The sequence below is a fragment of the Bos taurus genome, chromosome 9 (genome assembly GCF_002263795.3).
Source record: "Bos taurus isolate L1 Dominette 01449 registration number 42190680 breed Hereford chromosome 9, ARS-UCD2.0, whole genome shotgun sequence".
NCBI lineage: Eukaryota > Metazoa > Chordata > Mammalia > Artiodactyla > Bovidae > Bos > Bos taurus.
The window spans coordinates 42,185,575-42,213,449 of record NC_037336.1 but is presented as its reverse complement, the minus strand read 5'-3'; the positions used below and the strand labels follow the sequence as shown (position 1 = coordinate 42,213,449).

At 35.9% G+C, this 27,875-nt stretch overlaps 1 protein-coding gene across 2 annotated transcripts in view; it reads right to left on the bottom strand.

The window, feature by feature from the left end:
* Positions 1-27,875, bottom strand: part of SEC63 (SEC63 homolog, protein translocation regulator) — a 67,640-nt gene that overhangs the window by 5,986 nt on the left and 33,779 nt on the right. For both annotated transcript variants that reach the window (NM_001192815.1, XM_059889822.1), the window contains exons 5-18: positions 27,614-27,675; positions 26,708-26,766; positions 25,048-25,098; positions 23,862-23,970; positions 21,587-21,681; positions 21,356-21,488; positions 19,639-19,731; positions 18,738-18,892; positions 15,434-15,581; positions 14,095-14,177; positions 11,089-11,148; positions 10,714-10,887; positions 6,618-6,776; positions 4,148-4,249 (exon numbers count right to left, since the gene is read on the bottom strand). In NM_001192815.1, the coding sequence (NP_001179744.1) occupies positions 4,148-4,249; positions 6,618-6,776; positions 10,714-10,887; positions 11,089-11,148; positions 14,095-14,177; positions 15,434-15,581; positions 18,738-18,892; positions 19,639-19,731; positions 21,356-21,488; positions 21,587-21,681; positions 23,862-23,970; positions 25,048-25,098; positions 26,708-26,766; positions 27,614-27,675 (1,483 nt within the window). The remainder of the gene's footprint in view (positions 1-4,147; positions 4,250-6,617; positions 6,777-10,713; positions 10,888-11,088; positions 11,149-14,094; positions 14,178-15,433; positions 15,582-18,737; positions 18,893-19,638; positions 19,732-21,355; positions 21,489-21,586; positions 21,682-23,861; positions 23,971-25,047; positions 25,099-26,707; positions 26,767-27,613; positions 27,676-27,875) is intronic.

The following is a 27,875-nucleotide window of genomic DNA, read 5'->3' as shown; positions in this document are numbered from 1 at the left end:
TGCAAAACCCACAGATGCAGAGAGTCAACTGTATTGCCCTTTAGCCACTGCTGTATCCCCAGCACAGACACCATGGTTGGTACAAAATAGATGTCAATAAACATTTACTGAATGAATAAATTGTTCTTAGAGCCACTCTCCAACAAAAGAATTTTGTATGTAATTTTGGGGTTTCAAATGGCCCCTTAAACCCTACTGATGAACCTCTGTATTTTAAAAACTCCTGATTAACCTTAAATGATAAAAGATATGCTAAAAAATAAAACAGTATAAGCTATCACGAATTCATCTAGCAAATAATTTTAGTAATCTTACCTAGTAATAAGCAAAAGGCAGAAAGCAGGAGTGGAAGGGACTTAAATGGTAACAATATCAGAAATCAATACATTAAAACATGTTACTTATAAGACAGCATCTCAGATTCTAAGAATCTATTTGTACCATTTACGGTATACCATTTCAATAAGCTCAGCATTTTCAGTTGTACTACATAAAAGATTAGGAGCATAAAAAAGGCTGAGTAAAGAAATTGTCACCAGAGTGCACAATGACAGCAGGAAACACTGACAGGAGACAAAAATCTAGGGAAAAAAAAAAAAATAGAAGACCAGTCTGGGAGCGCCAAACTTCAGTGTGGTCAGCAACCACCACTGCATCACAGCACAGATCAGTAACTTTTTATTCATTCATCCACTTTGCATCCACTGTTTAAGAATGGGATAGGGAAGATACCTTTCTAAAATGACTTAAAAAAAGTTTTAGACCTAAAAGTAAAATAAATTGTATCCAATTAACCAAAGCAACACTAGAGTCTCAATTATCCAAGAAAAGTTTTTAAAAATAACTTTTTATTGAAAATAGTTTCATAGGAAAAATGTCCCTAAGCCAAAATCACTTGTGCTTTCTATTTTATTTCAATCTTAAGACATTAAAATAGTTTATTATCTTCCCAATAATGGTACACTAAGCTCAACTAAAAGCTTTTGTTTAAATGCCTTAAACTACAAGGCAATGTAACATTAATAAACAGGATAACAAATCATAAATGGATGACTAACTCAACTTCTGCTTAATCCAAGGGTTAGGACTACAACAAAAGGTATAGTTTGTATACACATGTCTTTCTACGTGTGTTTTGCACACACAAAATGGGCAGAAACACAACAGACTCAAAGTGGAGTACTGTTGTACTCACAGGAGATCGATTCCAGGATCACTCCACCTCCAGAATACCAAAATTCATGAACGCGCAAGTCTGTTACATAAAATGTCGTGGTATAGTTGGCCTGCCACATTTGCAGATGCAGAACCCACAGACTTAGAGGGCCAAAGAGTCTGCTATAACTACTCAACTCTGCTGTAACTACTCAACTCTGCCATTGTATTACAGAAAGAATGAGTGTGGCTCTGTTCCAATAAAACTTCATTTACAATAATACTTCATTTATAAAACAAGCTGGGAGGCAGATTTGTCTGCAGGCAAGTAGTCTGCCAATGTCTATTTCAAAGTCATCCAGACCCAATTATTTCACTCCTTGAAACCTCACCCTTTTTCTCTGTTAAGTGATGAATGCTTACCTCAAGTTGTGTTGTGAAGATAAAGTGAGATAATACAAAAAAAAAAAAAAAACCTGTTAAAATGCCTAGGACACAGAGTCCAATAAAATTACAGTTACATCAATATAACCACTCTGGAAAACAGTATGGAAGATCCTCAAAAAATTAAAACTACAACTACCATATGATTCAACAATTTTACTTCTAGCAATTTATCCCAAGGAAAAAAAGCAGACACTAATTTGAAAATATATGTGCACATCAATTCATTCCATCATTATTTACAATATTCAAAATATGCAAGCAACTGAAGTGTCCACTGATGGATGAACAGACAAAGAAGGTACATATAAACAATGGAATATTACTCAAGCCATAAGAAATCAAAATCTTGACATCAGAAACAACATGGATGGACCTAGAGGATATCATGCTAAGTGAAGTCGGAGAAAGACAAAATACCACGATCTTGCTTATTTGTAGAATCTAAAAAATGAAACAAAATAAGATGAAAACAGGCTCATAGATACAGAGAACAAATATGCGAGAGGGGTGGAAGTGGCAGGAGAAATAATGAAGGAGACTTGGAAGTACAAACCTCCAGCTATATTAATAAATAAGTCATGGGATGTAATGTACAGCATAAGGAAGATGATCAATAATATTATAGTAACTCTGTATGGGAACAGTTACCAGACTTACTGTGGTGATCATCTCATAATGTGTGCAAATATCAAACTACTAGATGGTATACCTAAAACTAACACAATGTACGTCAACTATATTTCAATAACAATTTTAAAAGTAATGATTATTAATGAAATGAGGTAAACATTTCTATCTTTAAGCAGTCTGACATTTCATTTTCAGAATCATTACTAGAACATACATGTTCAAGAATGTGCATTTATTCTTTATCTCTATTTAGAGAATGCCTCCCACTGCCCCAAATCTATTTGATTAAAATCAGATTCATTTAAGAAAAATAAACATTAAGAAGCTAGTGATTGTCAACCTATGGCATTGCACCCAAATTCTCTTGATGCACATGGTTAAATCAGAAAAGAGTCTCTACCATGAGTTATTTGCACTTTAAACAAAACTGGTTTTTTGTTGCGTGGGATTCCCAACCATTTTTGTTAAATATATGAGTTTTAATAACATTTAAGTCAATTATGAACATAAAACTTTGATACTATAAGTGGTGAAAATGAGAAGGTAAACAGGTAGGAAGTTAGGAAAATCCCAAATAAAGTCTATCTGATAAACAGCACTTTGAGATGTTTTACCATGCAGATAAAATTACAAGAAGGCACTTTCACTGCTAAAATGTTCTAAGGGAGTAAATGAATGCTTTGCCTATTAACTAAGCATGGTCTAAAATGAAGCTGTCTATTATAAGGGTACAAATTATGCAGCTTACAGCATCCCATGGTACTTTTAAAACCAATCAATGAATGAAATTTATTCGCTTGATTTCAGGAGCCTTGGTGTTGGCAGACTATACTGCAATGGGCGAAAAGCCCCTAACAGATGGGCTATAGCTCAGGACATGCCAGAAGATCAGCGTGCACAGTAAGATGGAATCCTGGGCTGACTGCTCTCCAAGTCAAAAAACAAAAGTCTGTGCAGAGCCACTCATTTATTAGGAGAGCCAAATTACTAGTAATAGGAACTTGCCTTCAGCAGCCCCCAGCAACTATAGATTGACATTCTAGAGCAGAAAGCATATTTATACATGAAATCACCCGCCAAACACAAGTGGTGAGCAGAAGGTTCTGTGGCAAAGCTGTGAAGCAGTCTGTGGAACTGCTTCCCTGAACTAAAAGGCAATAGTCCTTGACCTCTAGCCACAGAGAACTGTCTGCAAAAGCAATATGTCAAGATCTCAAATTGATCTCAAATTCATCTGAAAGACAAACAGCCTATCAAAGAGATCGAAAGCTCAACAGGCCACAACCACAAAGTAAACAAGCACAAGGGAACAAAGAACATCGAAATGATCAGCCTGGAGCTTGGGTATCAGCTCTTACTCAACTTAGTGGGTCCCTCAGGCCTGGGCTTGCCTTTTTCCCATGGATCAGGGCAATTATCAGAACAAGTCTAGTGTCTCCAGATGGCCAGTATAGGACCCCCAGAAAAAAATCCATGAGCAGAATTTAAGAACATTTTCATCCTATTCAAAACATGGCAGAAGTAAGAGACAAGTGTGAGACTCACAAAAGCCACACAAAGTCAGAGGCAAAATATGCATTTGTCTGATTAAGACTGCCTGAGCTGCAAATAAGAAATCATCAGTAAGTACAACCCTCAGAAATCCAGGCACAGGAGAGACAGAAGCCCAGGACAACAACAAGGTACTCAAAAAGTTGACAATTCTCCTTTTAAACAACTCATTTACTCAAAGTAATGCATACTGAAATATATGCTTCAAAAATGTGACATATCGAGAAAACACATTCAGCGCATCTGAGTCAGTACACGCTACAGAGAGGATAAGAGTCAATTCACGCTACAGAAAGGATCAAGAGCAACTAAGAAATATCTGACTAGAGGAAGGAAAACACTAGGCTGTGGATGAATAACTCACCTCAGGAAAGTAAAGACTATAGACAGGATGTGTTATCTTTGATTTGGTTTCCAGTAGTGCTCTCTCCTTTCGCTGAATACTTTGTTGTAATTCTTGCCACTCCTAGTAAAGTGAAAATTAGAAATAATGGAAATCAAGCATGTTTTTTTTTTATCATTTTGAAGGGTGTCCATCTTCTTCCAGATGGCATTCCTGACAATGCTAAATACTAGAGTTCAGTCCCACAAATCACTTCCCTGCTCAAAACTTCCAATGCTTCTTTTCATAAATCAAATCTAACCTGTCTAGCATGAACTACACTGCCAATCATGACCTGACCTGAGCCTGTCTCTCCAGTCTCCTGTCACTGCTTTCCTCTCTTCACTTTTTATTCTAGTCATTTCAAACTGCTAGACTTACTTCACTCTTAAACCCTGTTTGGATTTTTGCTTTCTTTTTTCTCTACCTGGCAGATTCCTACTCATTATTTTTTCAGGAGCACCTGGAGCCTAAAGTACGAGCTCCTGGGTCCCACAGACCATCCTCTCAGAGCTGAGTTGATCACACCGGTCTTTGTGCCATCACTGCCCCTTGCACAATGTGCATAGTCTCTTTTGTACTATAATGTTTATTCACTAGTCTGCCTTCCCCTTCAGGCTACTATCATTCAAGAGCAGAAACTGTTTCACATTTGGCTTTGTATTCCTATTAGTATTTGCTATTTGTATAACTGTCAACTGAATGAATGTATTTTTGGTCATCTGAAGAAATCAGTTTATCAAAACCCCAAAGTCACCTCTGCTGCTGCTGCTAAGTCACTTCAGTCGTGTCCGACTCTGTGCGACCCCATAGACGGCAGCCCACCAGGCTTCCCCGTTCCTGGGATTCTCCAGGCAAGAACACTGGAGTGGGTTGCCATTTCCTTCTCCAATGCATGGAAGTGAAAAGTGAAAGTGAAGTCGCTCAGTCATGTCCGACCCTCAGCGACCCCATGGACTGCAGCCTACCAGGCTCCTCCACCCATGGGATTTTCCAGGCAAGAGTACTGGAGTGGGGTGCCAGTGCCTTCTCCGAAGTCACCTCTACTAACCCTAATATAATCACAAAGAAATATGTCAACTTTCTGTCAAAGCAAGAATGTTGTGTTTAGTTGTTCAGTTGTGTTCGACTTTCCTGTGACCCATGGACTGCAGCCTGCCAGGCTCCTCTGTCCATGGGATTCTCCAAGCAGGCATACTGGAATGGGTTGCCGTGCCCTTCTGCAGGGGATCTTCCTAACCCAGAGATCTACTATGTCTCCTGCACTGCAGAAGGATTCCTACCAACTGAGCCATAATCAGAAAGAAATATGTCAACTCCTTCTCAAAGAAAGGGAGAGGTAATAATTTCTTTGATAGGTTTTAATTTCATGGCAACCAACTTGATTCTCAAAGTACAGAAAACACTCAAGGGCCAGCAACTGCTAAAAACAGACATCCTTATTTTTCTCCCATCCCAAAGGCAAGTACTTTATCTCCTTATACTTTTATCTTTTGCCCTCCCCCGCCCCTTTTTTTTTCCGGCCTCTGCTTTTGCTTCAGAGGCTATTCAGGGAATCTCTTTATAACTCCTAAACCACAGGAGTTATTTTTAGACCATGGCCCAGTCAAGAACAACACAAACATTAAAAAAAAAAAAAAAATTGGCTGATCAAGTTACAGTTCATCTGCAGTGAGCGTCTATGGGCCATTATTTGTTCACCAAATATTCTTTTCTGAAGCCTTCTCGTAAGTCATGTGCAACTTCATGCCATGCCATGAAATTTTTTCTATTCCCTATACCCTTACCATCTTAATCCCTCAGTGACTTCCCCTTTTTCTCAACGTCTTACATACCTCTTGAAACAAGGTGGCATTCTGTAAATATTAGCTTTTCCCTTAACCAACCTCTTGACGTTAGAGCCCACAGCAATGTTTCTTTACCCTAAACACTGCCTGGAATTTTTGAGAACCTCTTCCAAGTAACTGCTACCTATTTCATAACCCACCTTTCCTTCCTCATATTTCCAGAGTTATCTCCAACACAAAAAATTGCCTTAGGAGAACAAGCTAAGTTCACCTCAGACCCAGGTCTTACTCTAACAATATAAGATTTAAGAAAATTAGGATTTCCAGTCCTTGTCAGAAATAATTTTTCTTCATAATTACAACTACCATCTCTCAAAAACATTGTCTGAAAGTAATGCAACAGTATAAAATATACTAATATTGTTTAAACGGAGAAGGCAATGGCATCCCACTCCAGTACTCTTCTTGCCTGGGAAATCCCATGGACAGAGGAGCCTGGTAGGCTACAGTCCATGGGGTCGCACAAAGTCGGACATGACCGAGGCGACTTAGCAGCAGTACTGTTTAAAACAAGCAAAGAAAGTAAGCAAGCAAAACAAAAACAACAACAAAAACCAAAACTATCATCAGAGGTATAATTCCAGTTATTTAAACCTATGTCTTACTGCTTCATCATCCTTGTTTTGTTTTTCATCTTGCTCTCTATCAGAGTCTCTGTCACTACCATCATCTTTTTCACTCTGAGAGTCTCTGTTGGTTTCTTCTTCCTCAGAGTCACTGCCTTTGTCAGAAACTTCTTCTTCATCTTCCTTTACTGCAGCTTCCTAAAAGGAAAAAGCAACCACAAAAGTTCTGAATGTTTCAGTGAATACATCCTGAGTCCCTGAAACTAATCTATGGTCATTATAATTAAACTGGCTCAAGACTACAATTTCACTATTGATATAGAATTTAAAAAAATTTTTATGAACATTCTTATATATAAATATATGGGAGTCGGGCTGAGGAGCTTTAATGTTTGACTTATTTGCTTATTTGTCAGTTATTTTATTCATTCTTCATAGCTCATGAAACAAAAAAAAATTTTTATTTCTATTTGCAAAATATACTATGACAATGGTAAGCTGATTCATTTTTCAAAAACATCAATTATATAACATTTTATACAATATAATGAGAAGTTTATAGGAAAGAACTGCTTTGGGAAATTAATATTATCTTCAATAACTAATAGCATAATGCAGAAAGGAAAGTCAATGTCCCAGACAAAATAGTCCATTTCAAGAAGCAAGAAAAACAACAGCAAGTTAAATGCAAAGAAATCAGAAGCAAATAATACAGATCAGAAATCAATTAAAGAGAAAGCAGATATGAAAAAGGGAAACCCAAACAAGATTAAATGTTGGTTCTTTAAAAAGATTAATAAAATTCATAAATTAGGCAAGACTGATAAAGGAAAAGAGACAATAAAATTACCAACATTAGGAATAAAAGATATATAACTACAGATCCAAAAGACATCAAAAATAAGGATATTATGAGACATCAAAAATAAGGATATTATGAATAACTTTGTCAATAAATTTGACAAGTTTGAGGAAATAGACAAAGTCCTTGAAAAACACAATTTACTAAAACTGATATGAGAAAAAAAGTAGACTATGTTAAAGAAATAGACTCTTTAACTAAATTCTTTTTCAAACTCCAAGCCCAGATGGCTTCTGTATGTACTTCTTCCAAATAAGAAACAAATCCAATCTTACACATCCTTCCAGGAAAAAGAGAGTAATCTCTAACTAATGAGGCCAGCATAAATGTAATCCAAAACCGGGCAAGAATAATACAAGAATGACAAACTGATATCCTCTCCTAAAAATAGATACAGGGATCCTAAACAAAGTATCATCAAACCCAGATAAACAGTTTAGACATCATACTCAGTGGTGAAATAATGTATGCTTTTTCCATGAGACCAATAAGACAAGGTGACTGCCATCTTCACTTCAAATCAACTACTGCAAGTTCTGGCTGGTACCAGTAAGGCAAAAAGGATGAAATAGCATAAATATTAAAGTAAAGCTGTTTCCATACCCAGATGGCATGATTGTGTATGTAAAAAATCTTTTTTTTTTTTTCCTGGCTCTTGATTTTATTTATTTATTTATTTATTTTTTAATTTTATTTTATTTTTAAACTTTACATAATTGTATTAGTTTTGCCAAATATCAAAATGAATCTGCCACAGGTATACATGTGCTCCCCATCCTGAACCCTCCTCCCTCCTCCCTCCCCATACCATCCCTCTGGGTCGTCCCAGTGCACTAGCCCCAAGCATTCAGTATCGTGCATCGAACCTGGACTGGCATCTCGTTTCATACATGATATTTTACATGTTTCAATGCCATTCTCCCAAATCTTCCCACCCTCTCCCTCTCCCATAGAGTCCATAAGACTGTTCTATACATCAGTGTCTCTTTTGCTGTCTCGTACACAGGGTTATCGTTACCATCTTTCTAAATTCCATATATATGCGTTAGTATACTGTATTGGTGTTTTTCCTTCTGGCTTACTTCACTCTGTATAATAGGCTCCAGTTTCATCCACCTCATTAGAACTGATTCAAATGTTTTCTTTTTAATGGCTGAGTAATACTCCATTGTGTATATGTACCACAGCTTTCTTATCCATTCATCTGCTGATGGACATCTAGGTTGCTTCCATGTCCTGGCTATTATAAACAGTGCTGCGATGAACATTGGGGTACACGTGTCTCTTTCCCTTCTGGTTTCCTCAGTGTGTATGCCCAGCAGTGGGATTGCTGGATCATAAGGCAGTTCTATTTCCAGTTTTTTAAGGAATCTCCACACTGTTCTCCATAGTGGCTGTACTAGTTTGCATTCCCACCAACAGTGTAAGAGGGTTCCCTTTTCTCCACACCCTCTCCAGCATTTATTATTTGTAGACTTTTGGATCGCAGCCAAAAAATCTTTTTTTCATATCTGAAAATTGTTACAATTATTGTCAATTCATCAAGAACCCTTGATACAGGGTAAATATTTAGAAGGCAACTGTATTTCTATACACCAGCAATAAACACTGAAGAATAAACTTTTTTTTAATGCTGTTTGCAACAGAACTAGAAAGCATCAAATACACAGGAGTAAATCTAATGAAAGGTGTGTCATTCTCTGCCAAGAGAAATCACAAAACACTGCTGAGAAAAAGGGAGATAATAAAGATAAAGCATAATTATGAATAAAAACAGCCAATACTGTTAATCTGTGAATTCTCCCCATATTGCACCAAAGATTAAACACAATACCAGTCTAAGTGCCAGCAGCTTTTTTGGGGGTGGAAATTGTTAAAATTATTCTAAAATTTTTAGCTGAAAATGCAAGTGACCTAAAGTAGTCAAGACAATTTTGAAGAAGTAAAATAAGAGTTTGAGGACTTACATTATTCCATTTTAAGACTTCAAGCCACAATATTTAAGACAGTGTGGCACTGGCACAAAAAGAGACAAATAATCAATGGAAGGTGAGCCCATAAAGAGATTTCCACATATACAGTTAAAGTAACTCATTTTACAACAAATTATGACTGCAATTCAGAGAGCTTTCCAATAAATGGTGCTAAAATAAATGGCCCATAATCCCAATCTGACACTATTCACAAAAATTAAAGATGCATCATAGAGCTAAATATAACAAGTAAATTACTGTAGTAATACTTATAGAAGTAAACAAAGTATCTACCTCTCCTTGTGTCCTTGGGATAGGCAGATATCTTAAACAGGACACAAAAGCCCTTAACCATAAACACTGATGAAACACTTATTAAAGAATCATCTAAAACTCCATTTAGAGTTAAAAGAAACACTTATCCACAATACATAAAAGAATCCTAAGAGCTGTCTGAAGACAAATAATCCAAAAATAAATGAGGATATCCAAATGGCCAGTAGGCATGTGAAAAGCTGTTCAATACTATTAGTCATAAGGTAAATACAAAAACGACCACACACAGAAATACCAACTACAGATCCATTACAGTGGCTAAAATAAAAAAGACTGGTAAAACCAAGTACTGGTGAGAATATAGAACAATTGGACTCATATTTTGCTGGTAGGAACATAATAAGGTACAACTTTAGAAAATGGGCTCTTTCAGCAAGTTAGACATACACCTATTTTATGACCCAGCAATTTTACTAAGAGGCACATATCAAGGAAAAATGGATATCCACAAAATGACATGTATCAAATCATAACACCTTTATTCGTAATAGGCAAAAACTAGAAAAACCTGTATGTCTACCAATCACAGGACAAATTGTAGTATATTCATATAATGGAATCTCTCAGTCTCTCTCTCTCTCTCTCACATACACACACACACACACACACACACACACACACTTGCTGCTACACATAATACAGAAGAATGTCAAAGACAATGTTGAATGAAAGCTGCCAAATGACTCTATTTACACGCCATTTTAAGAATAGGCAAAACTAATTTATGGTAATAACAGCATAGTGGGGAAGGGAGTGGGGGTGGACGGAGGGGTCACTGACTGAGAAGGGTACCAGGGAGCCTTCTAGGGTGCTGGTGGGTTTTATATCTTTATCTGGGTATCATGGGTACATACATTTATAAAACTTCAGGAGCTGTACATATAAGATTTAAACATTTTAGTGTACTTCAGATCTCAACAAAGATGATAATAATGATAGTCTTTACGTAAGATAGTAAACTTACACTCCCAACGACTCCGTTAGCCTGTTTTTGTTTCTGTTGCTTTGGCTGAGATAAGGGCACAGGTGTAGGCTTTTTTTTTAAAGGTTTCTTTTTTTTTGATTTAGCAGTTTTCTTGGGTCCTTTACTCTTCTGTTGCCATCCTCCTTTTGTCTTGTTCTTGTTAGTATCACCCTGCTATAAATCACAACACACATACACACTCAGACATTGTAGCAATAGTTTCATTTGGCAGTCATAGTAAATTTTAGATGGAAATGGCTTAACTAATAAAATGTTTTAGTAAAGTGAATTATTCTCCACAGCAAGATAAACCAATCAGAGGACTAAACAAAAGAGTTCTTTTACCAGAAAAGATAGGTAAACTCAAGTTTTTACCCCATCGTCTGCTGGCTGTTCCTCTGCAGCACAGATGGACTGCTCCTTTTCAAATACTTCCTAGAATAGAGGGAGCAAGAAAAATAAAACCTTTGTTCCACTTATATTTAACTTTCATATAAAACAATCTTTCAATATATATTATCAGTAAGTTTATTTATTTTTGGCTGTGCTGGGTTTCGTTGCTGTGCAGGCTTTCCTCTGGTTGCAGAGAATAGAGGTTACTCTCCCGCTGCAGTGTGCAGGCTTCTTACTGCAGTGGCTTCTCGTTGCAGAGCACAGGCTTTAGGGCGTACAGGCTTCAGCAGTTGCGCCACGTGGGCTCAGCAGTCGTGGCTACCAGGCTCTAGAACATAGGCTCAATAGTTGTGGAACACAGAACTAGGTGCTTCACAGAATGTAGGATCTTCCTGGATCTGGCATCGAACCCATCTCCTACACTGGCAGGTGGGTTCTTTACCACTGAGCCATCAGGGAAGCCTTATCAGTAAGTTTATTAACTGCTGACAAACACAGGAGGTGGGGACAAACACATGGCTAGACAGAGGGCTTTTAGCAATTACTAAATGATGTATGTGTGCAAATTTGGCCATCACTAAAGGACACCTTAGAAGTTACCTTCTGAAGTATCTCACATCTGTCTTGAATGTATTTTGAAAAGTACATTCTATTTAAATTTATAAATGCAATGCCTTAAAATATGTAAAATTACTATAAAGTCAGTCATTTCATAATTTAAATTTTTACTTTTATTCTAACAGTAATCAGACATCACTATTTTAAAGTTATGAAAATCTGAATACATTATATTACTCTAACATCAAAACTTTATGAGACCAATATTAGTTTATTATATTAGTTTATTTATGATTGTACGCAATATTGCTATTATAACTGATATAACTTAGATATAACTAAGTGGAACACCAAGAAAATCTACATATCTGAGACATACCCACCTACCCAATAATCCATTCTGAATCAGTACAGACACTATAAATTTAGAATTTGAAATCCAGTAAGAATTCAATGCGACTCTATATAGAACATGATAAGTGAGTTGTTCCATAAACTCCCCAGAATTATTAAAGCTAACAAGTGAAAAATGATGATAACTATTGGGCTCTAAACTGTTGGCCTAATGCAGGGGCCAGCAAACTATGGCCCATTTTTTGCCTTTTTTTTTTTTTTAATTTTATTTTATTTTTAAACTTTACAATATTGTATTAGTTTTGCCGAAAATATCGAAATGAATCCGCCACAGGTATACCCGCGTAAACAAACTTTTATTAGAATACAAGCATGCCCATTTGTGAGTTCAGCCATTGCTAGAGAGACTGTATGGCCTGTAAAAATCAAAAATATTAATATTTACTGACTGAACCTTTAGAGAAAAAGTTTGTAATCACCTAGCCTAATTCTATCATCTCTGCTTCATTTCTTCATTTGTTAGCTGAATTCTAATAATTTCTAATTATTCTATTATCTAGAATTTCTAAATTCTAATAATTCTAATAAAAGCTAATTATATTGAAATACAATTGATACTAGAAGATAAATACTTGATTCTTCCCCTTTCTCCAGGCCACGTCTGCTTTTTCTTTACCAATTACCTGAGAAATGTCAACAGCCCAAGGACAACTTTGTGCTCATTTCTCGGGCTGGGAATTCCAAAGCACGTAGGCAGTGTCGAAACCTAACCCTGGCCACCAGCTTAGAGCAGCCTCATCTCCCAGGAGGCACCTCTCATCCAGAGTCCATGATATATACAAATGCTTCCTTTACCACCTGCTACCATAAAATCAGTATCTTTGTTTTGATATGTCCTACTGTGAATCATAGAATGGCTATCCACTCCAGTATTCTTACCTGGAGAATTTCATGGACAGAGGAGGCTGGCAGGCTATATAGTCCATGGGGTTCCAAAGAGTCCAACACAACTGAGCAACTAACACAACAACAACTAAAAATATGCTTTTTCTACCACAGGTTTTAGACATGGGTTTTAAATGCAGCATATTTCCTGCAGATGCCCATAGACCTCAGGGTAGAATAGGCTAAAATCTACCACTGGTTCAATAAAACTGAGCTGAAATACTATATAGTTTACTAAAAAGTAGTTACAACTATACTTGCAACTTGGGAGGTGTGCTTAGCTTGGCAGGTAATATAAATATGTAACAGAAACTGAGAAAAACAAGATGCAGGAAACATACATATGACTAGATTTAATGAAAAGGAATGAGAAAAGTACCAGCATACATATATATGCATGTACATATATGCACTGAAAGGTCCAGACAGTAAACATGAGCATGGAGAAAGATACAAAAGGATTTACACAAGACTGAGTTCTGGTCATCTGGGTCTGATAAGGTGGCTTTCTAAGGAAGCAGGGGTGAAATAAGGGATCCATGTTATCAATATCATTTTAATTCTGTGGGTATTCAGGCATCAGGCTATCTAAAGGGATGAGCTTCAAAAATGATGATCTCAGAGTGGTAGAATTTTAGGTCATTTTAATTTCTTCCCATACTTTTCTGCATTGCCTAAATTTGTTTCCTGGACAGCATAAATTTTTTACATAATTAGGAAAAGAGCTATTTTACTGTACTTTTTAAAATAAAAAATAAAAGGGAGTAAATTCTCTCAAGAACTGATTAAAAAGGAGTAGGTAATGTAAGTTCTCAACAATAATCAATAATCAATCTCTGTATAACATTTTATAGTTTAAGAAAGATACCCAGATTACATTATAATGCTTTATAGGGAGTTAACAAATCATCATTTGAAGAATTCATCTATCTTCCAACTTTGTGTGTGTGAAAACAAATGAGAAAATCTAAAATTAAAATTTCAAAATGGCTAACAATCTGCAAAATTAGATTTGCAAAACTATATAATTTTGATTTTGAAAATGTATAACTTAAAGTGAGAAAATAAACATAAATATCTTAAACTCTCAGATACATAAACTTTCAAAGCATAAAAATACAGACTACTTACTGCCATTGTTTGCCTTGTCAGTTTAACCAGAACTGTAACTAAGGATCCTACTGTGATGTTGTTGCTATCTTCATCATCCAATACTGTAAGACATTTAAAAAAATAAATAAAAATCAAGCTCTACGTCAAGGCAAACAGCAAAACTTTATTTATCCAAATCAATCTGAGACTTTAGTATTTCAAACATATAAAATTTTAAGGCTACTAAATGAAAAATAATTTACTATTTACTCTATATAAATTTCTCCAGAAGATGTCTTCAACAATGTACTCATTTAATCCTTAAATTAGCTCTATGAAGCATTATTATTATTTCTTTAAAGAGACTGAGGTTAAGGAATAAAGTAAAATGCCCAAGGCCACAAAATGGCTATGCTGGCACTGCCAAGTTTCAAGTCCAGATGTTTTAAAATATAGTATATTGAGGATTACCATAGCTTTCTCTCAGTGATAATAAAAGAGGGTTCTGTCACTCTGTTAAATTGTATAAACTTTATACTCACAAGATTTTACCTGTATAATCAAATACCTCCAAACTAGTATTCTAAGCAATGTTAAAAATACTTATTTTTTAAGGCAAGAACTTCAAAATAGTTTATATGAAAAAAGCACCTTAAAGATGTTTTCTGCAATGTTTTTTTGTCTATTTTTTTAAAACACATTTGCTATACACATCCCCAAAAGTCTTAATAATAAAATGAACTTAACTACAAGCCCTTTAAAAACAGGAACGATTCCTAACACATCCTTGTATTCTTGGTCCCACAAGAATATTCTAATAACAGCAACTTAGTAAATGCCAAAGCTCACAATAATGTCACAATGAAGGAATGGAGCAGAATAATCTCTAATTCTGTCACCATTCTAAAATATTATATTCAGTTGTAAAATGGGAATCATAGGACAATTATGTAAGTAAAAAATAATCTCTCTTTTTCCACTCCAAGCAGACATAAAAATGAAAATAAGTCAAGAAAAACACATGAAATGTGGCACAGAGCGTGGTGATTTTCAAAGCTTAATATGTATAAATAAGTTAGGTTTTTAAAAAAATTAATTTTAGAACTAAGCAGCCATTTTATACTAACAATAGACATATTTCAAATATCTTCCATTACATTTGGAAATCTCTTCCATTATTTGAAAAGTTAAGAGTTGAACTATAGAACAAAAGTGTTCTCAAACCAAAACTACATCTTTCATCACAGCAAATCTGACAGGTAAACTACAATTCTACAGTCTAATTAAAAGTTATGAAGTGAAGTGTTTTGAGAACCTTGAGCCAAATAAACAAGAGCCGGTCCATCAAAAGGGAAACAACAGGAAACCTCTCACTTACCCTGTGACTTTATGTCCATAGTCACATATGGGAAACTTCCAAGGACAGCCATAACCTCTTCATATTTTTCATCTTCAAGGAAATGCAACAGATTGTGACGATCTGATTCTTTTAAACTCACCAAATCCTGGATAGTTTTAATTTTGAACTAAATTTAAAAGGAGACAGAAAATAAATCTTAAAGCCATGAAACTCTTCATAAAAAGAAAATTACTAGTATGTTTACTAAAAATCCAAAAGCTTTTAGAAAAATGTTAAAATTATATACATTTCAAAGTAGAAAATACAACTTTAGTGGCATTTCACAGCCTTTTTCTCCAAGGAAATTTAAATTTAAGAATTTTTTATTACAAAGTTAATACACAGTTATTTTTTAAATTAGAAAAAACTAAAGTTGGAGGAAAAAAATAGTAACATTCATATAGACTCTTGACCCAAACAGGAACTACTGTCATTTAATTTGTTCAGTTTGCAGACCTCTATTTTTAATTTTAATCATAAAAACTGTTGGGGGCCAGAGTGAGGTACTCCGCCCATGGCAAAGGTCATGAGGAAGGAGGCTCGACATACACAAAGGCGGGATCGAGCCTCAGGAGTCCCCCTGGAAATCCTCGAGCGTCTACCCCCATAACCAGAGCCTGCCTACTTTACTACTTTGTGCTCACCTACACCTCTGACTTTACGGGGGGGCTGTCCCCCACCACCTCTTCTGGAGAAGGAGTTAACTTAGAGCTCCAGTTTATAATAATTCCTGGGCGTGATAAGAGTGTTTTAACCTACAAACTCCTCTGAAGGTTCTCTGGCCTGCCTGACAGGCTTGTCCGGCCACATGTGATCGCTCACAGCCTCCCAACCGTGAGAGGCACAAGATGCTTTAAACCTTCTAAAAACAAGTTCCTTAGAAAAGTTAGAAAACTATTAGTATAAGTATAATGGGCTAATTAGAAATTGTGTTGGTGAAGGGTTTTTCATTTGTTGAGCCAATGTTTGTTGCTAAGTCTCCATATCCCCTGCCCTTACACACATTAATGAATATATAGAATTAACCTTTGATATTAATCACGTTAGACCTTAGGCTAAGTAAATTCTTTCCTTAACTAAAACCCACTACACCCTCACCCTGTAGGAATGTAACTTTATTTGGGTGGCGTCTGTTTTGAGAATAATCAGCCCTGGAGAAATAAGTGTCCTGATTGACTGACCGCTGTCACAAGGAGAGGGTCGTAAATTGTCTGCAGGCCCCCCTGGCCAGAAGATGATGTAACACCCCTAAGACCTCTGTATACATTTGTATGAAGCACGACTTTGATAAAAGTCAGGACTGCTGACCCCGCGTGACTTTTGCATAACATCTCAGTGTATAAAAGTAGACTATGGAAAATAAAGAATTGGGATCAGTTTCTCGAAATACTGGTCTCCCCATGTCGCTCTCTCTCTCACCCTGGTTGAGTCTCCATCTGGAGCGCGGAACCCACCATGCTTACTAATTATGCCTGGGCTTCTAAGGTCCGACCGGGGAGGCCTCAGTGTCTCCTCTCCTTCGGGAGAACGGAAGGACGCCTGCGGCCTACGTAAGTGGTGCAAACTTCTTGTCTTGAAGTTTTATTGGTCTCCCGCGTAAACCAAGCTACTCAGCCTCTTTTCTCCACTGAATTTTCCTACTGAGCTATCCTTACTCTATTACTCTTTATATCTTTAATTAATATCTAATTGAAGCTATTGTATCCTGATCCTCGCCTATGCCGTCTCTCCTTCGAATACCCTGGATCAGCCGGGGCTGGTCCCCAGCAAAAAACCTTTAAGAATATGAATTTATTTCCAAGTATATAGCTACATGTGTACTCTTTAGGTTTTACTATGCAATATTCTTTTATTTTTTAGAAATTAAGACACTTCCTCCTTGGAAGAAAAGCTATGACCAACCTAGACAGCATACTAAAAAGCAGAGACATTACTTTGCCAACAAAGTCCGTCTAGTCAAAGCTATGGTTTTTCCAATAGTCATGTATGGATATGAAAGTTGGACCATAAAGAAAGCTGAGTGCCAAAGAACTGATGCTTTTGAACTGTGGTGCTGGAAAAGACTCTTGATAGAGTCCCTTGAACTGCAAGGAGATCAAACCAGTCAATCCTAAAGGAAATCAGTCCTGACTATTTATTGGAAGGACTGATGCTGAAGCTGAAGCTCCAATAACTGGCCACCTGATGCAAAGAACTGACTCACTGGAAAAGACCCTGATGCTGGGAAAGACTGAAGGCAAGAGAAGGTGACAACAGAGGATGAGATGGTTGGATGGCATTACCAACTTGATGGACATGAGTTTGAGCAAGCTCCAGGAGTTGGTGATGGACAGGGAAGCCTGGCGTGCTGCAGTCCATGGGGTCGCAAAGAGTTGGACAGGACAGAGTGACTGAACTGAACTGATGCAATATTCTCATTCTTGTTATTTTCTAAATATAACTGTTACTGCAGTAGTACCAATCCTGGCTAAATGAATACCAAGGAGAAGGTTTTTTAATTTCTGAGTACTTGGTGCCAGTTATTAATTTTTACTTTCACAGATAGGGATTAGATCATAAGGCATGTGAAATGCCTGCTTTTGAATGCTGAAGTTTTCAATTATGACTTTAAATGTGATCAAATTTAAAAGAGCAACACACTTACTTGAGAGAAGAGTGCTCTGTTAAAAATTTCTAATATACATTTATTAGTTCTACCTTACTACTATCAAGTCCAATGTCTATCTTCTGTCCTCTAATATATACAAAGTGGTTTAAAATTATAATTTCATTCCATTTTTTCCTATATTTCCTCAGGTTTTTCATTTATATACATATTTTGCTGTGCCTTAAGATTCATTCTCATAATCTATATACAGACTATAATTTCTAAATAAGAATTATCTTTATATGACCTACTTATATATTGAATGCTTAATTTTTTTGTTCATACTCAACAAACTGCTGCTCAAGCTTTAAACCATTAATGAAATAAATGAAAAGTATACAGTGCATTTTTACACAGTACATTTACTTTTGGCAACATAAAGAACAAAGTGTTAACTGCTAAAATTTTGACCACCCCCAAAGTAGTAAGATCATTTCAGTAGTATTAATAAAATGTTATCAAACAGCTATCTATTCAAGAAAGTGTTAACAGAATCACTTGAGGCATAGTTTTAGAATGCCTGAAACATTGTAAATCTAAGATGTTCATATAACCACTTCTAGAAAAATTTTCATTCATGTTACCTTTAAGTGACATGACAAACGGCTTAAAACTAATATTAAAGTGCCAAATTACCTTTTTATGATTAGAAACTCTTCTAAGATTGTCTTCTTCAATGTGAGGGAGCTGCAAAAGGGGAGACTTAAACTGCTGAAGGCCTTGCACAGCCATCTGGGAAAGCTTCATGCAGTTTTCAAGGGATGCCAAAGTTGGAGCACGAAACTCCCTTTCTTAGAAAGAACAGAAGGAAAAGCAAAAACAGGGCTGGACTATTTATATGTTCAGAGTACACAATTCATAACAAACACAAATCCACGTGAACATCTTTAACACCTCAAATTTTATGATCACAGTGTTGACTTTCCTTTAAAAGTTACTGGATAAGACAGAGAAAATATACAAACTTGATCAAATGTACATTAACCAGCAACAACCATTGATTTTAATAGAAACATTCTTTGTACCACTTCCAAACCAGTAAATCATAAGACGTTTTTGGTATTAAGAACATATTGATGTCATGCCACAAAATTACATCATCCATAACAACAAAACACAACCACTCCCTTCTTTTTTAAGGGTCTCTTTCCATTATAGACCATAAACTCCCTTGTTCTTTTTCCCTTGATGCAAAAAACACATGTCAGATGAATCATCACAGCACATAAAAGAATTATTTCAAACTCATTGTTAACCTAATTCTAAAAATATTCAGAGGAAGAAAAGGATATTTTAAACTTTTGTAAACAAGAAAAAAATAAACAATAAAACAATGAAAAAACTGAATTAAAAACCATAAGTTGTGGTACCTTACATGATAGAAAATACAGGAAAAATAAGAAAAACCATAAGCAAAACTGGGAAAGCCAATTCAACTTAAAGACAGAAATATATTAGGTTCCCATAAATCTTAAAAGTATAATCTGTACTATATGCTTGCGAGAAAAAGTACAACATAATTATGCTTCCTCCTCACCTTCACGGCTCCTGGCCATTATTATTAGCTGGCAGATTACATTAACCATTTCTTGAAGTAGGGCAGGGCATTTTTTCAGCATAAATTGCTGATCTGCAAAACAATAAAACACCTGAAACAAATCATTCTTCTTTTATACAAAAACATTTTTATTACCTGTAGTCCAAGACTAAAGCTAAATTTAAGTTGTCGAACAAATTTTTCATATGACCTCAGAATTTTATAGGCTGAACACAACTGTTTCTCCTCGGCAGCACCACATCAAAAAATCAGTCAGAAAACCCTAGCTCAGATTAAATGTTTTAAAGGCAAACTTTTAATATCATGGTTTTTGGCTTTATAAATTACTCCCTACCTTTTTTTCTGGTAACAGTCTTAAACTTAATCATAACCTCACTAACTGAAGAACTTCAAAAATTTTCTTCTTGTGCATCTAAGTTTCTATAATTATGGATAAGTCCAAAGACTAAGACTGAGAATAGATGTCAACTAAATGGAGAGAGAGGATAGGAGAAGGGGAGAGAGATTCTTTCACTTATACTGCAATAATAGTTAACCACTGAGATCATTCAGTGGGGTTGATAAAACTAAAATAAATTTGTTTCCTCTTCCTTATATAATTGGTAAAAATGGAGATGGCTTCATATCTGTACAGAACATTAGCAACAGAATTACTACTTTGCAACTTCAATAAACAACGCCTTAATAGTGTTCCTTAATTCCATCATACGTAGCCTATGGTACTATCATTAATCACTGAGCATCAACTGACCTTGTTTTCAAAGGCATTTCACTGCATTATTGGCTTAAAGCAGGGGGAGGGTGGGTTGGTTCATTCAGAAAGAAAATTTATTCTCTAAGGATAATAACTTTCTTTTAAAACTTTCAATGGAAATAATACAAGTGAAAAGAGGTGACATTCAAATTCACAATATTCCTGGAGACACCACAGTCCTAATCTAATGCTTTATTTTTTTTAAGTAGAACAGATGGCTTCAAGTACTGATAAAGTTTTAAGTAAAGATTAAACAGACATTTTATTGGTAACTACTGCGGGAGTATGGGGAGAAGGCAATGGCAATCCACTCCAGTACTCTTGCCTGGAAAATCCCCTGGATGGAGGAGTCTGGTGGGCTGCAGTCCATGGGGTCGCTAAGAGTCGGACACGACTGAGCGACTTCATCTTCCCTTTTCATTTTCACGTATTGGAGAAGGAAATGGCAAGCCACTCCAGTGTTCCTGCCTGGAGAATCCCAGGGATGGGGGAGCCTGGTGGGCTGCCGTCTATGGGGTCCCACAGTCGGAAACAACTGAAGCAGCAGCAGCTGGAGTATGGTGGTGGTACTAGTGGTGATAACTGAGATATCTGTTGTGAAATCCATGTTTTCTCCCCGCAAAAAGCTTCAAATTCTTTTTTTTTTTAAGTCATCAGGAATTATTGAATAATCTGCAATTAACTAGACATTTTTCATAGAGTATTCTCTTACCCTGAAATACAACATTTTAACATTTGCCAAATCATTTGACTTTACTAAGACCTTCAAAGTATTTGTGAAAGTAATTATGTATGTAGCATATAGATTTGTTTTTAAAAGGTCCTTGAGTAATTATCTGATTGAGCAAAAAAGAACAGTGACAAAAACACTGCACCATGAGGCCTAATTACATCTATTGCTTTTGTACCACTAAAACCCTACAGACAGTAGAATCAAAATACCTTCTTCAAGAGTCTCAGGAATTTTCATTCTAGCAAGATGAGACAGTAAAAGAACTCTGGCCTTCAGGCTATAAGGACAGGTAAGTGGAGGCTCATTCTTCTTTAAATTAATGCTGCCAATTTCTCTGATGAGCTAGGGAAAAAAAATAATTATTTAAAAAATGTATACTTAATAAAGCATAAACTTTAATATTTAAATGTTTATCAAAGAATTTGGGAGACAGGCCTAACCTGAGGTATTAAAATATTATCTGTTGGTCTGCTTGTGGCATCTTTATTATACTGAGGATCAAATTCAGAGGCTCCAGCCAAAACCATGATAAGACCTAAAAAAACAAAAGAAATATGAAGAAAAATAAATTTACTGACCCGTAATCATCCTCCCCAAACGATACCAGATTAATCCTAGAGGGAGGCAGTTTTCTAATCACACACAATGCTAAAATCAATATTAACAGGTATAAATTTCTCTCACAACAAAAGAAACATCTCATTTTTAAAAAGTGTTTGTAATATTACCTATCACAAGTAAAGAGAAATACACGTCAAATTAAGGACCCAGAAGCAACTAGGTGCATTAAAATCACCACAAATAGCATTGGTTTCTAGAGGTTATCATGTTTTCCACATAAAATTTCTTTTTTAAAAAGAATCAATTTTTATCGGAGGATAGCTGCTTTACAGTGTTGTGTTAGTTTCTACTGTTTAGCAAAGTGAATTAGCTATACGTACACATATATTCCCTCTTTTCTGGATTTCCTTCCCATTTAGGTCACCACAGAACACTGAGTAGGGTTCCCTGAGCTACACAGCAGCAGCAAGGATTCTATGTGACATTACTAACTGCTTTAAGAGAAAAGGGGGTTCAAAAGGGTTTCAGGTTTCTTCACTTCATGACTCCTCAATGCCATGAGTAATCTAAAATATACTGTAATTTACAAAAATTTTTATTACAGAATCATGGAGGGCTTTGTGGGAACAATGTTCCTTGAAATACACATGAGTTGAGGTCACATATATTAGTGTTACTTTTCTTAGTCTATACAAGCTCTTTAATGACTGGCACTAGAGTTATCAATCTTCACCTTATGGCAGGAAATGCAAGCAGTGTTCTCACAAAAATCAGGACAGTATAGGAGTTAAGTGCATAAACCCTGAAGCTTTCAAGTCCTAGCTGAATGACCTAAGACAATATTCTTCACTTCTCTATGGGCCTCAATTTCTTCATATGTGCCTCATACACATAAACACAGTAATGTGTGTGAGCTATTACTATTACTACCCTCAAATGTTTGAATGAAATCAACGGTTCCTAAGACAGCTATATAAATGGTGCCAGTCCTAAAACCAATGATAACTAACCAAACAAAATTAAATAAAGCTAAACAAAGCTTTTCTGACAGAATTGTGTAAGGCTAAGTACCACCCTCAGAAATGAAACAGAAATCAAGATCACTGATCCAAAAAACGTATTAAAACTGGTTACAAACAGGAAATATTTTCATAAAGGAGAATGTTTATACATTAATATTTCAACCCAGCACAAAGAAGAGTGTACATGTGCACAAGGGAGAGTAACATTCACTCATTCCTCAGAAATAAAAGACCTGCTCATTCTTCAGAAATACAAAACCAACTCACACAGTCATATAATCCTGGGATTATATGATAAATCTCTTTCTCATTACCAAGAGCTAATCAAATGGGCAAACACAAAATATGACAAAGTCCACTCAGGTTTTGGAACAAAAATGCATCCACCCATGAAGCACAATTTTAAACTTATGTCCTTTTTTTTTTTTTAATGTATAAGATTTCAACAGAGCAGTGATTCTGAAAGGTAATATAAAGTATTCCAGGGATAAAATTTACAATGTTAGCTTTATGGGATCAAAGAAAGTATTTAGGATGTTACTTTTTATGTCATAATAAATTCTGAAATAAGCCTCTGGGAATGAAATATTTTGGCAAATTTCTTTAAACACTCCCAGGACCTCTACTTATTTTACGCCATTAGCATGGTATAATGTACTGGCTTGGGAGCCACACTGCTTGAGTTCTATCCCAGCTGTCACTATGTATCCTTGAGCTCAGTTTCTTCATCTATAAAATGTGCTTAAAAACAGCACTTATTTATGGGAGCATACAAAGATTAGATGAGTTAATACATGATAGTGCCTCACAATACTTGGCAACAACAAATACTCAAGAAATGTTAGCTGGAATTACTACAAAATTAGTCCACAAGGAGCTTTACCATAAAATCTCTGAAGGGAAAATGTATACATATACATACAGCTGAGTGAATGAGAGTAACAGAGCTACAGATCAAGAAATATGACAAAAGGCATTAGCATCTTCCTCCAGCTTTACGCTCAGCTCAGCTATAATGAACTGAATATCCCTAAAACTATAAAATGGAATTTCTCCAATTGAATACATATACCAATTCCACATAAATGACTCAGAAAATAATTTACTATCACAGTTACTTAAATTTACTTACGTTTCATATCCATATTTCGAGTTTTATAAACAAAGTAGGTATAAATCTGTGTTGTGCGTATTAGAATCTGGTCTCCGCTATAGCGTATTGAGCGATACCACCAAGAGCCCTAAGACACAAAATTAAACAAGGAAAAAACATGAAAACCACAATAAATGTTAACTTTGATGCAGAATGTTTATGGTCAAATTTTCTAAATGTTCATAAACCAATAAAAATATCTGCTCTTTAGAACAAATACCTTTACTATAAATTTCAAATGATTTATCTGGCAAGTATTTATGCTGCATGATGCCTAAATACCAGCCTATCTCATTACATATATATGATTTAAAGATTTAAGTTTCAACTAGAAATTGTTTATAGACAAAACAGGAATGAAACAACCCACTGCTATAAGCAACAAGTTGGTTTCTGACACATGGCATGTCTTCAATAAATGTTTGACAAATAAGTGTAAGAGCAATTTTACAGTTGATATACTACTTTCATTCACATTATTCCATACAATTGGATTCTAACACAACAATCCTATGAAGAAAGCAAGACGGGTTAACTGTAAGCCTCACTACAGGATCATAGGAACCCTAAGATCAGTAAGAATACCACCAGTCATGAAGGTAATAAACAATAAAATCATAAACATTATGGTATCTCTATATTTGGGGTCGTAAAGAGTCAGACACGACTGGGTGACTGAACTGACTGAACTGATGCAGCCGTTTTTAAAAATGAGCTTGTTCTACATGTTGTATTCCTGTATGAAGCAAAAAAGTCACAGGACAATATATATAATAAGACCACATTTTAAAAAACATGTATATACATTTAATGCATAGAAAAAGATCTGAAAAGGAAATCAACAAACTTAGCAGCGATTATCTCCAACAGAGAAATGGAATTGGGGGACGTGGTGACAGAAGACTTTCATTTTAAATTCTAAATATATCTGTATTATCTCATGTGTGTGTAACTTTTGAATCATGAGGAGACACATTTTAACATACTAAAGTGATGTCACCTTTAGAAGACCTTAAAGGATAGTTGAATATGAAATTCTTAAAACTCAAGGATTAATGGATTATGGATTATATTCTAATACAAATTACAATCTTATAAGGAGACCCCAAATCATGCCATCCACTCTCTTCCCTAAAAAATGTTAATAAAAAGAGCTGGAACTTACCACAACAACTGGAAGGATAACCATGAATGCCAAGCCATATACAAGTAAAACCTTGAATTGAAAAGGAGAAAAAGAAGACCATTTATTCCTTCATGAGGTAAATTACAACATCCATGAACACTTATTTTGAGGCTTACATAGAGGCACTATTAAAAGCACATCTTATGTATTTCATTTAATCCTTACTTTCAAACTCTATGAGGAAGGTACCATTATTGTTTTCTTTTTGCAGATAGGGAATCTGCAGCATATACAGTCATCCCTTGGTATCTGAGGGGAACTGGTTTCCAAACCCCCAAGGATACCAAAATTCAGGGATGCTCAAGTCCTTTATATAAATTGGTGGTAAAAGAGTATCCAAGGATGTGAAACACGCTGATAGGGAGAGCCAACTTCAGTTGACTTTGAGTAATGTAAGGGCTGGGGGACCAACCTCCTTGCAGTGGAAAATCCACATATAACTTTAGAGCTGGCCTTCCATATTGTGGCTCTGCATCCATGGATTCAACCATGGATTGTGGAGTACTGTAGTCCATATTTATTGGGGAAAAAAATCATATATAAGTGGACCTACACAGTTCTGGTGGCTCAGTGGTAAAGAATCAGCCTGCAATGCAGGAGACCTGGGTTTGATCCCTGGGTTGGGAAGATCCCCTGGAGAAGGGAAAGGCTACCCACTCCAATATTCTGGCCAGGAGAATTCCATGGATGTGTAGTCCATGGGGTCGCAAAGAGTCAGATACGACTGAGCGACTTTCACTTTCACTTTACACAGTTCAAGCCCCTGTGGTTCAAGAGTCATCCACATCTTAGCAAGTAGTTAGTGCCTCAGAAATAAATGATAGAACCTGGTTTCCTTGCCTCAATATCAAACAGAACATATAATGCTGTTTGCAGGTAATTTCCATTGGTAGGATTTTTGTCCTACTACTCAATCCCAAATCTGGTAGCTAACAATCTTTCTCTTCTCTAGTATTCCCTCAACATGCTTATATACAACAACTATATACCCTGGAAGAAAACATGTAAATAAATAGCCATAAAATGACACTAGCCATTTTCAAAACAAATGACAGACTATAAGGATTGTAACAAATGTTACAAATGACAGACTGGTTTTTATTGCTTTAAAGACAGCCCCTAGATAATTATTTTCAAGAAAGGAGAAGTAGCGAATTCCTAAACAACAGGTTAAGATAATCTCTGACGTTTTAAGAGCTGCAGCCTCTCATCACTAATTGAAGTCTGATCATCCTGCTGCCCCTTAAAGTACCATATAGAATATGGTACATTATGTTAGGACACATTAAAATTAATTTAGCTTGGATAAATGCAGAATACAGGGTAATTTAAATTTTGAGTACTACTTAGGGATAAATGTCAACACCATAAGAAACAGTAGTTCCCTAAACCAAGGGTAGGACCCAATCTGAAACTACCTCCAAAACAAATCACAATTTGAAGGTTCTAAAACTACACTAGAGTACAGTCCCCCAAACCTCAATGTAATAAGAACCAATTCTTTTCTCCATTACGTAAGAAGTTTCCATAATACACAGTTAAATTAGAAACACTATACTGGAATTTTCTTTGTAATGTTATCTTTACATTACCAAGATATATCTAACACATTATCATGTGTCTTATTAAGTGTACTCACCAATATTGAATTTTTCTGGTCAACGATCCAAGCTGGGAGGGCAATTCCAAAGCTTGTGGCTAAAACAGGAAGAGTATTTTTGAAGAGTCTGAACTTCCAGCTTCATTTATTTATATCCCGAAATTCTACCTCCCCTGTCACTTCCAAAAAACTTTAAGATTATCTTACTATGTGTGTCTCATACACAAAAGTTGATGTGATATGGTTTATCATCTGAAACTTCAAATTTTCCCAAAAGAAAAAAAAAAAAAAAAAAATCAAAGTACATGAATTCCTTCTTCTCAGAACACTTAAATCCATTTACATGTCCTGAGTTTATGTAAACACTATGAATATATGGGAAAATGTTTAGTCAGTAAAGAAAAAACAGAGTTTTCATCCTGTTTTTATCGACCACTAACTGGAAATGAATGATGCTAAAGCTGAAACTCCAGTACTTTGGCCACCTCATGCGAAGAGTTGACTCACTGGAAAAGACTCTGATGCTGGGAGGGATTGGGGGCAGGAGGAGAAGGGGACACCAGAGGATGAGATGGCTGGATGGCATTACCGACTTGATGGACGTGAGTCTGAGTGAACTCCAGGAGTTGGTGATGGACAGGGAGGCCTGGCGTGCTGCAATTCATGGGGTCGCAGAGTCGGACACGACTGAGCGACTGAACTGAACTGGAAATGATGAATAATGAAACTGACTACTCTTCTCATCAAATCAAAGACCTATCTTTCCAACTAATCTCTAGAAAAATTAAGTAAAGGAAGCTCAATTTACGTATCCATTTAACTCTGCGTGGTTGTAATTTTTCTATTCACAAACTAAGAAAATCAAAACGTTCTTTTAAATCTAACATTTTCATAATATACGCAATACCTTAACCCCAGTATTTTTTTAATCATCATTTACCACACCTTGAGGCCCATCTGGATTTCCAAATTCTTCCCAATTTTTCCGGGATTCTTCATCAGTTAAACTAGCATAAAAAGAACAAAGGTGCAAAATTAGAAAACCACATCTGAAAAATAAGTACTCAACTACACAAACTCCATTAACCAACCAACTCATTTCTTAAAAGAAATAATTTCAGAGAATCAAGAAAAACCCTCTGAAATCTGAAAAAAAATAGGGACAGGTAAGGAAGGAATTCAGCATTAACAAAAAATGCTAATTAAT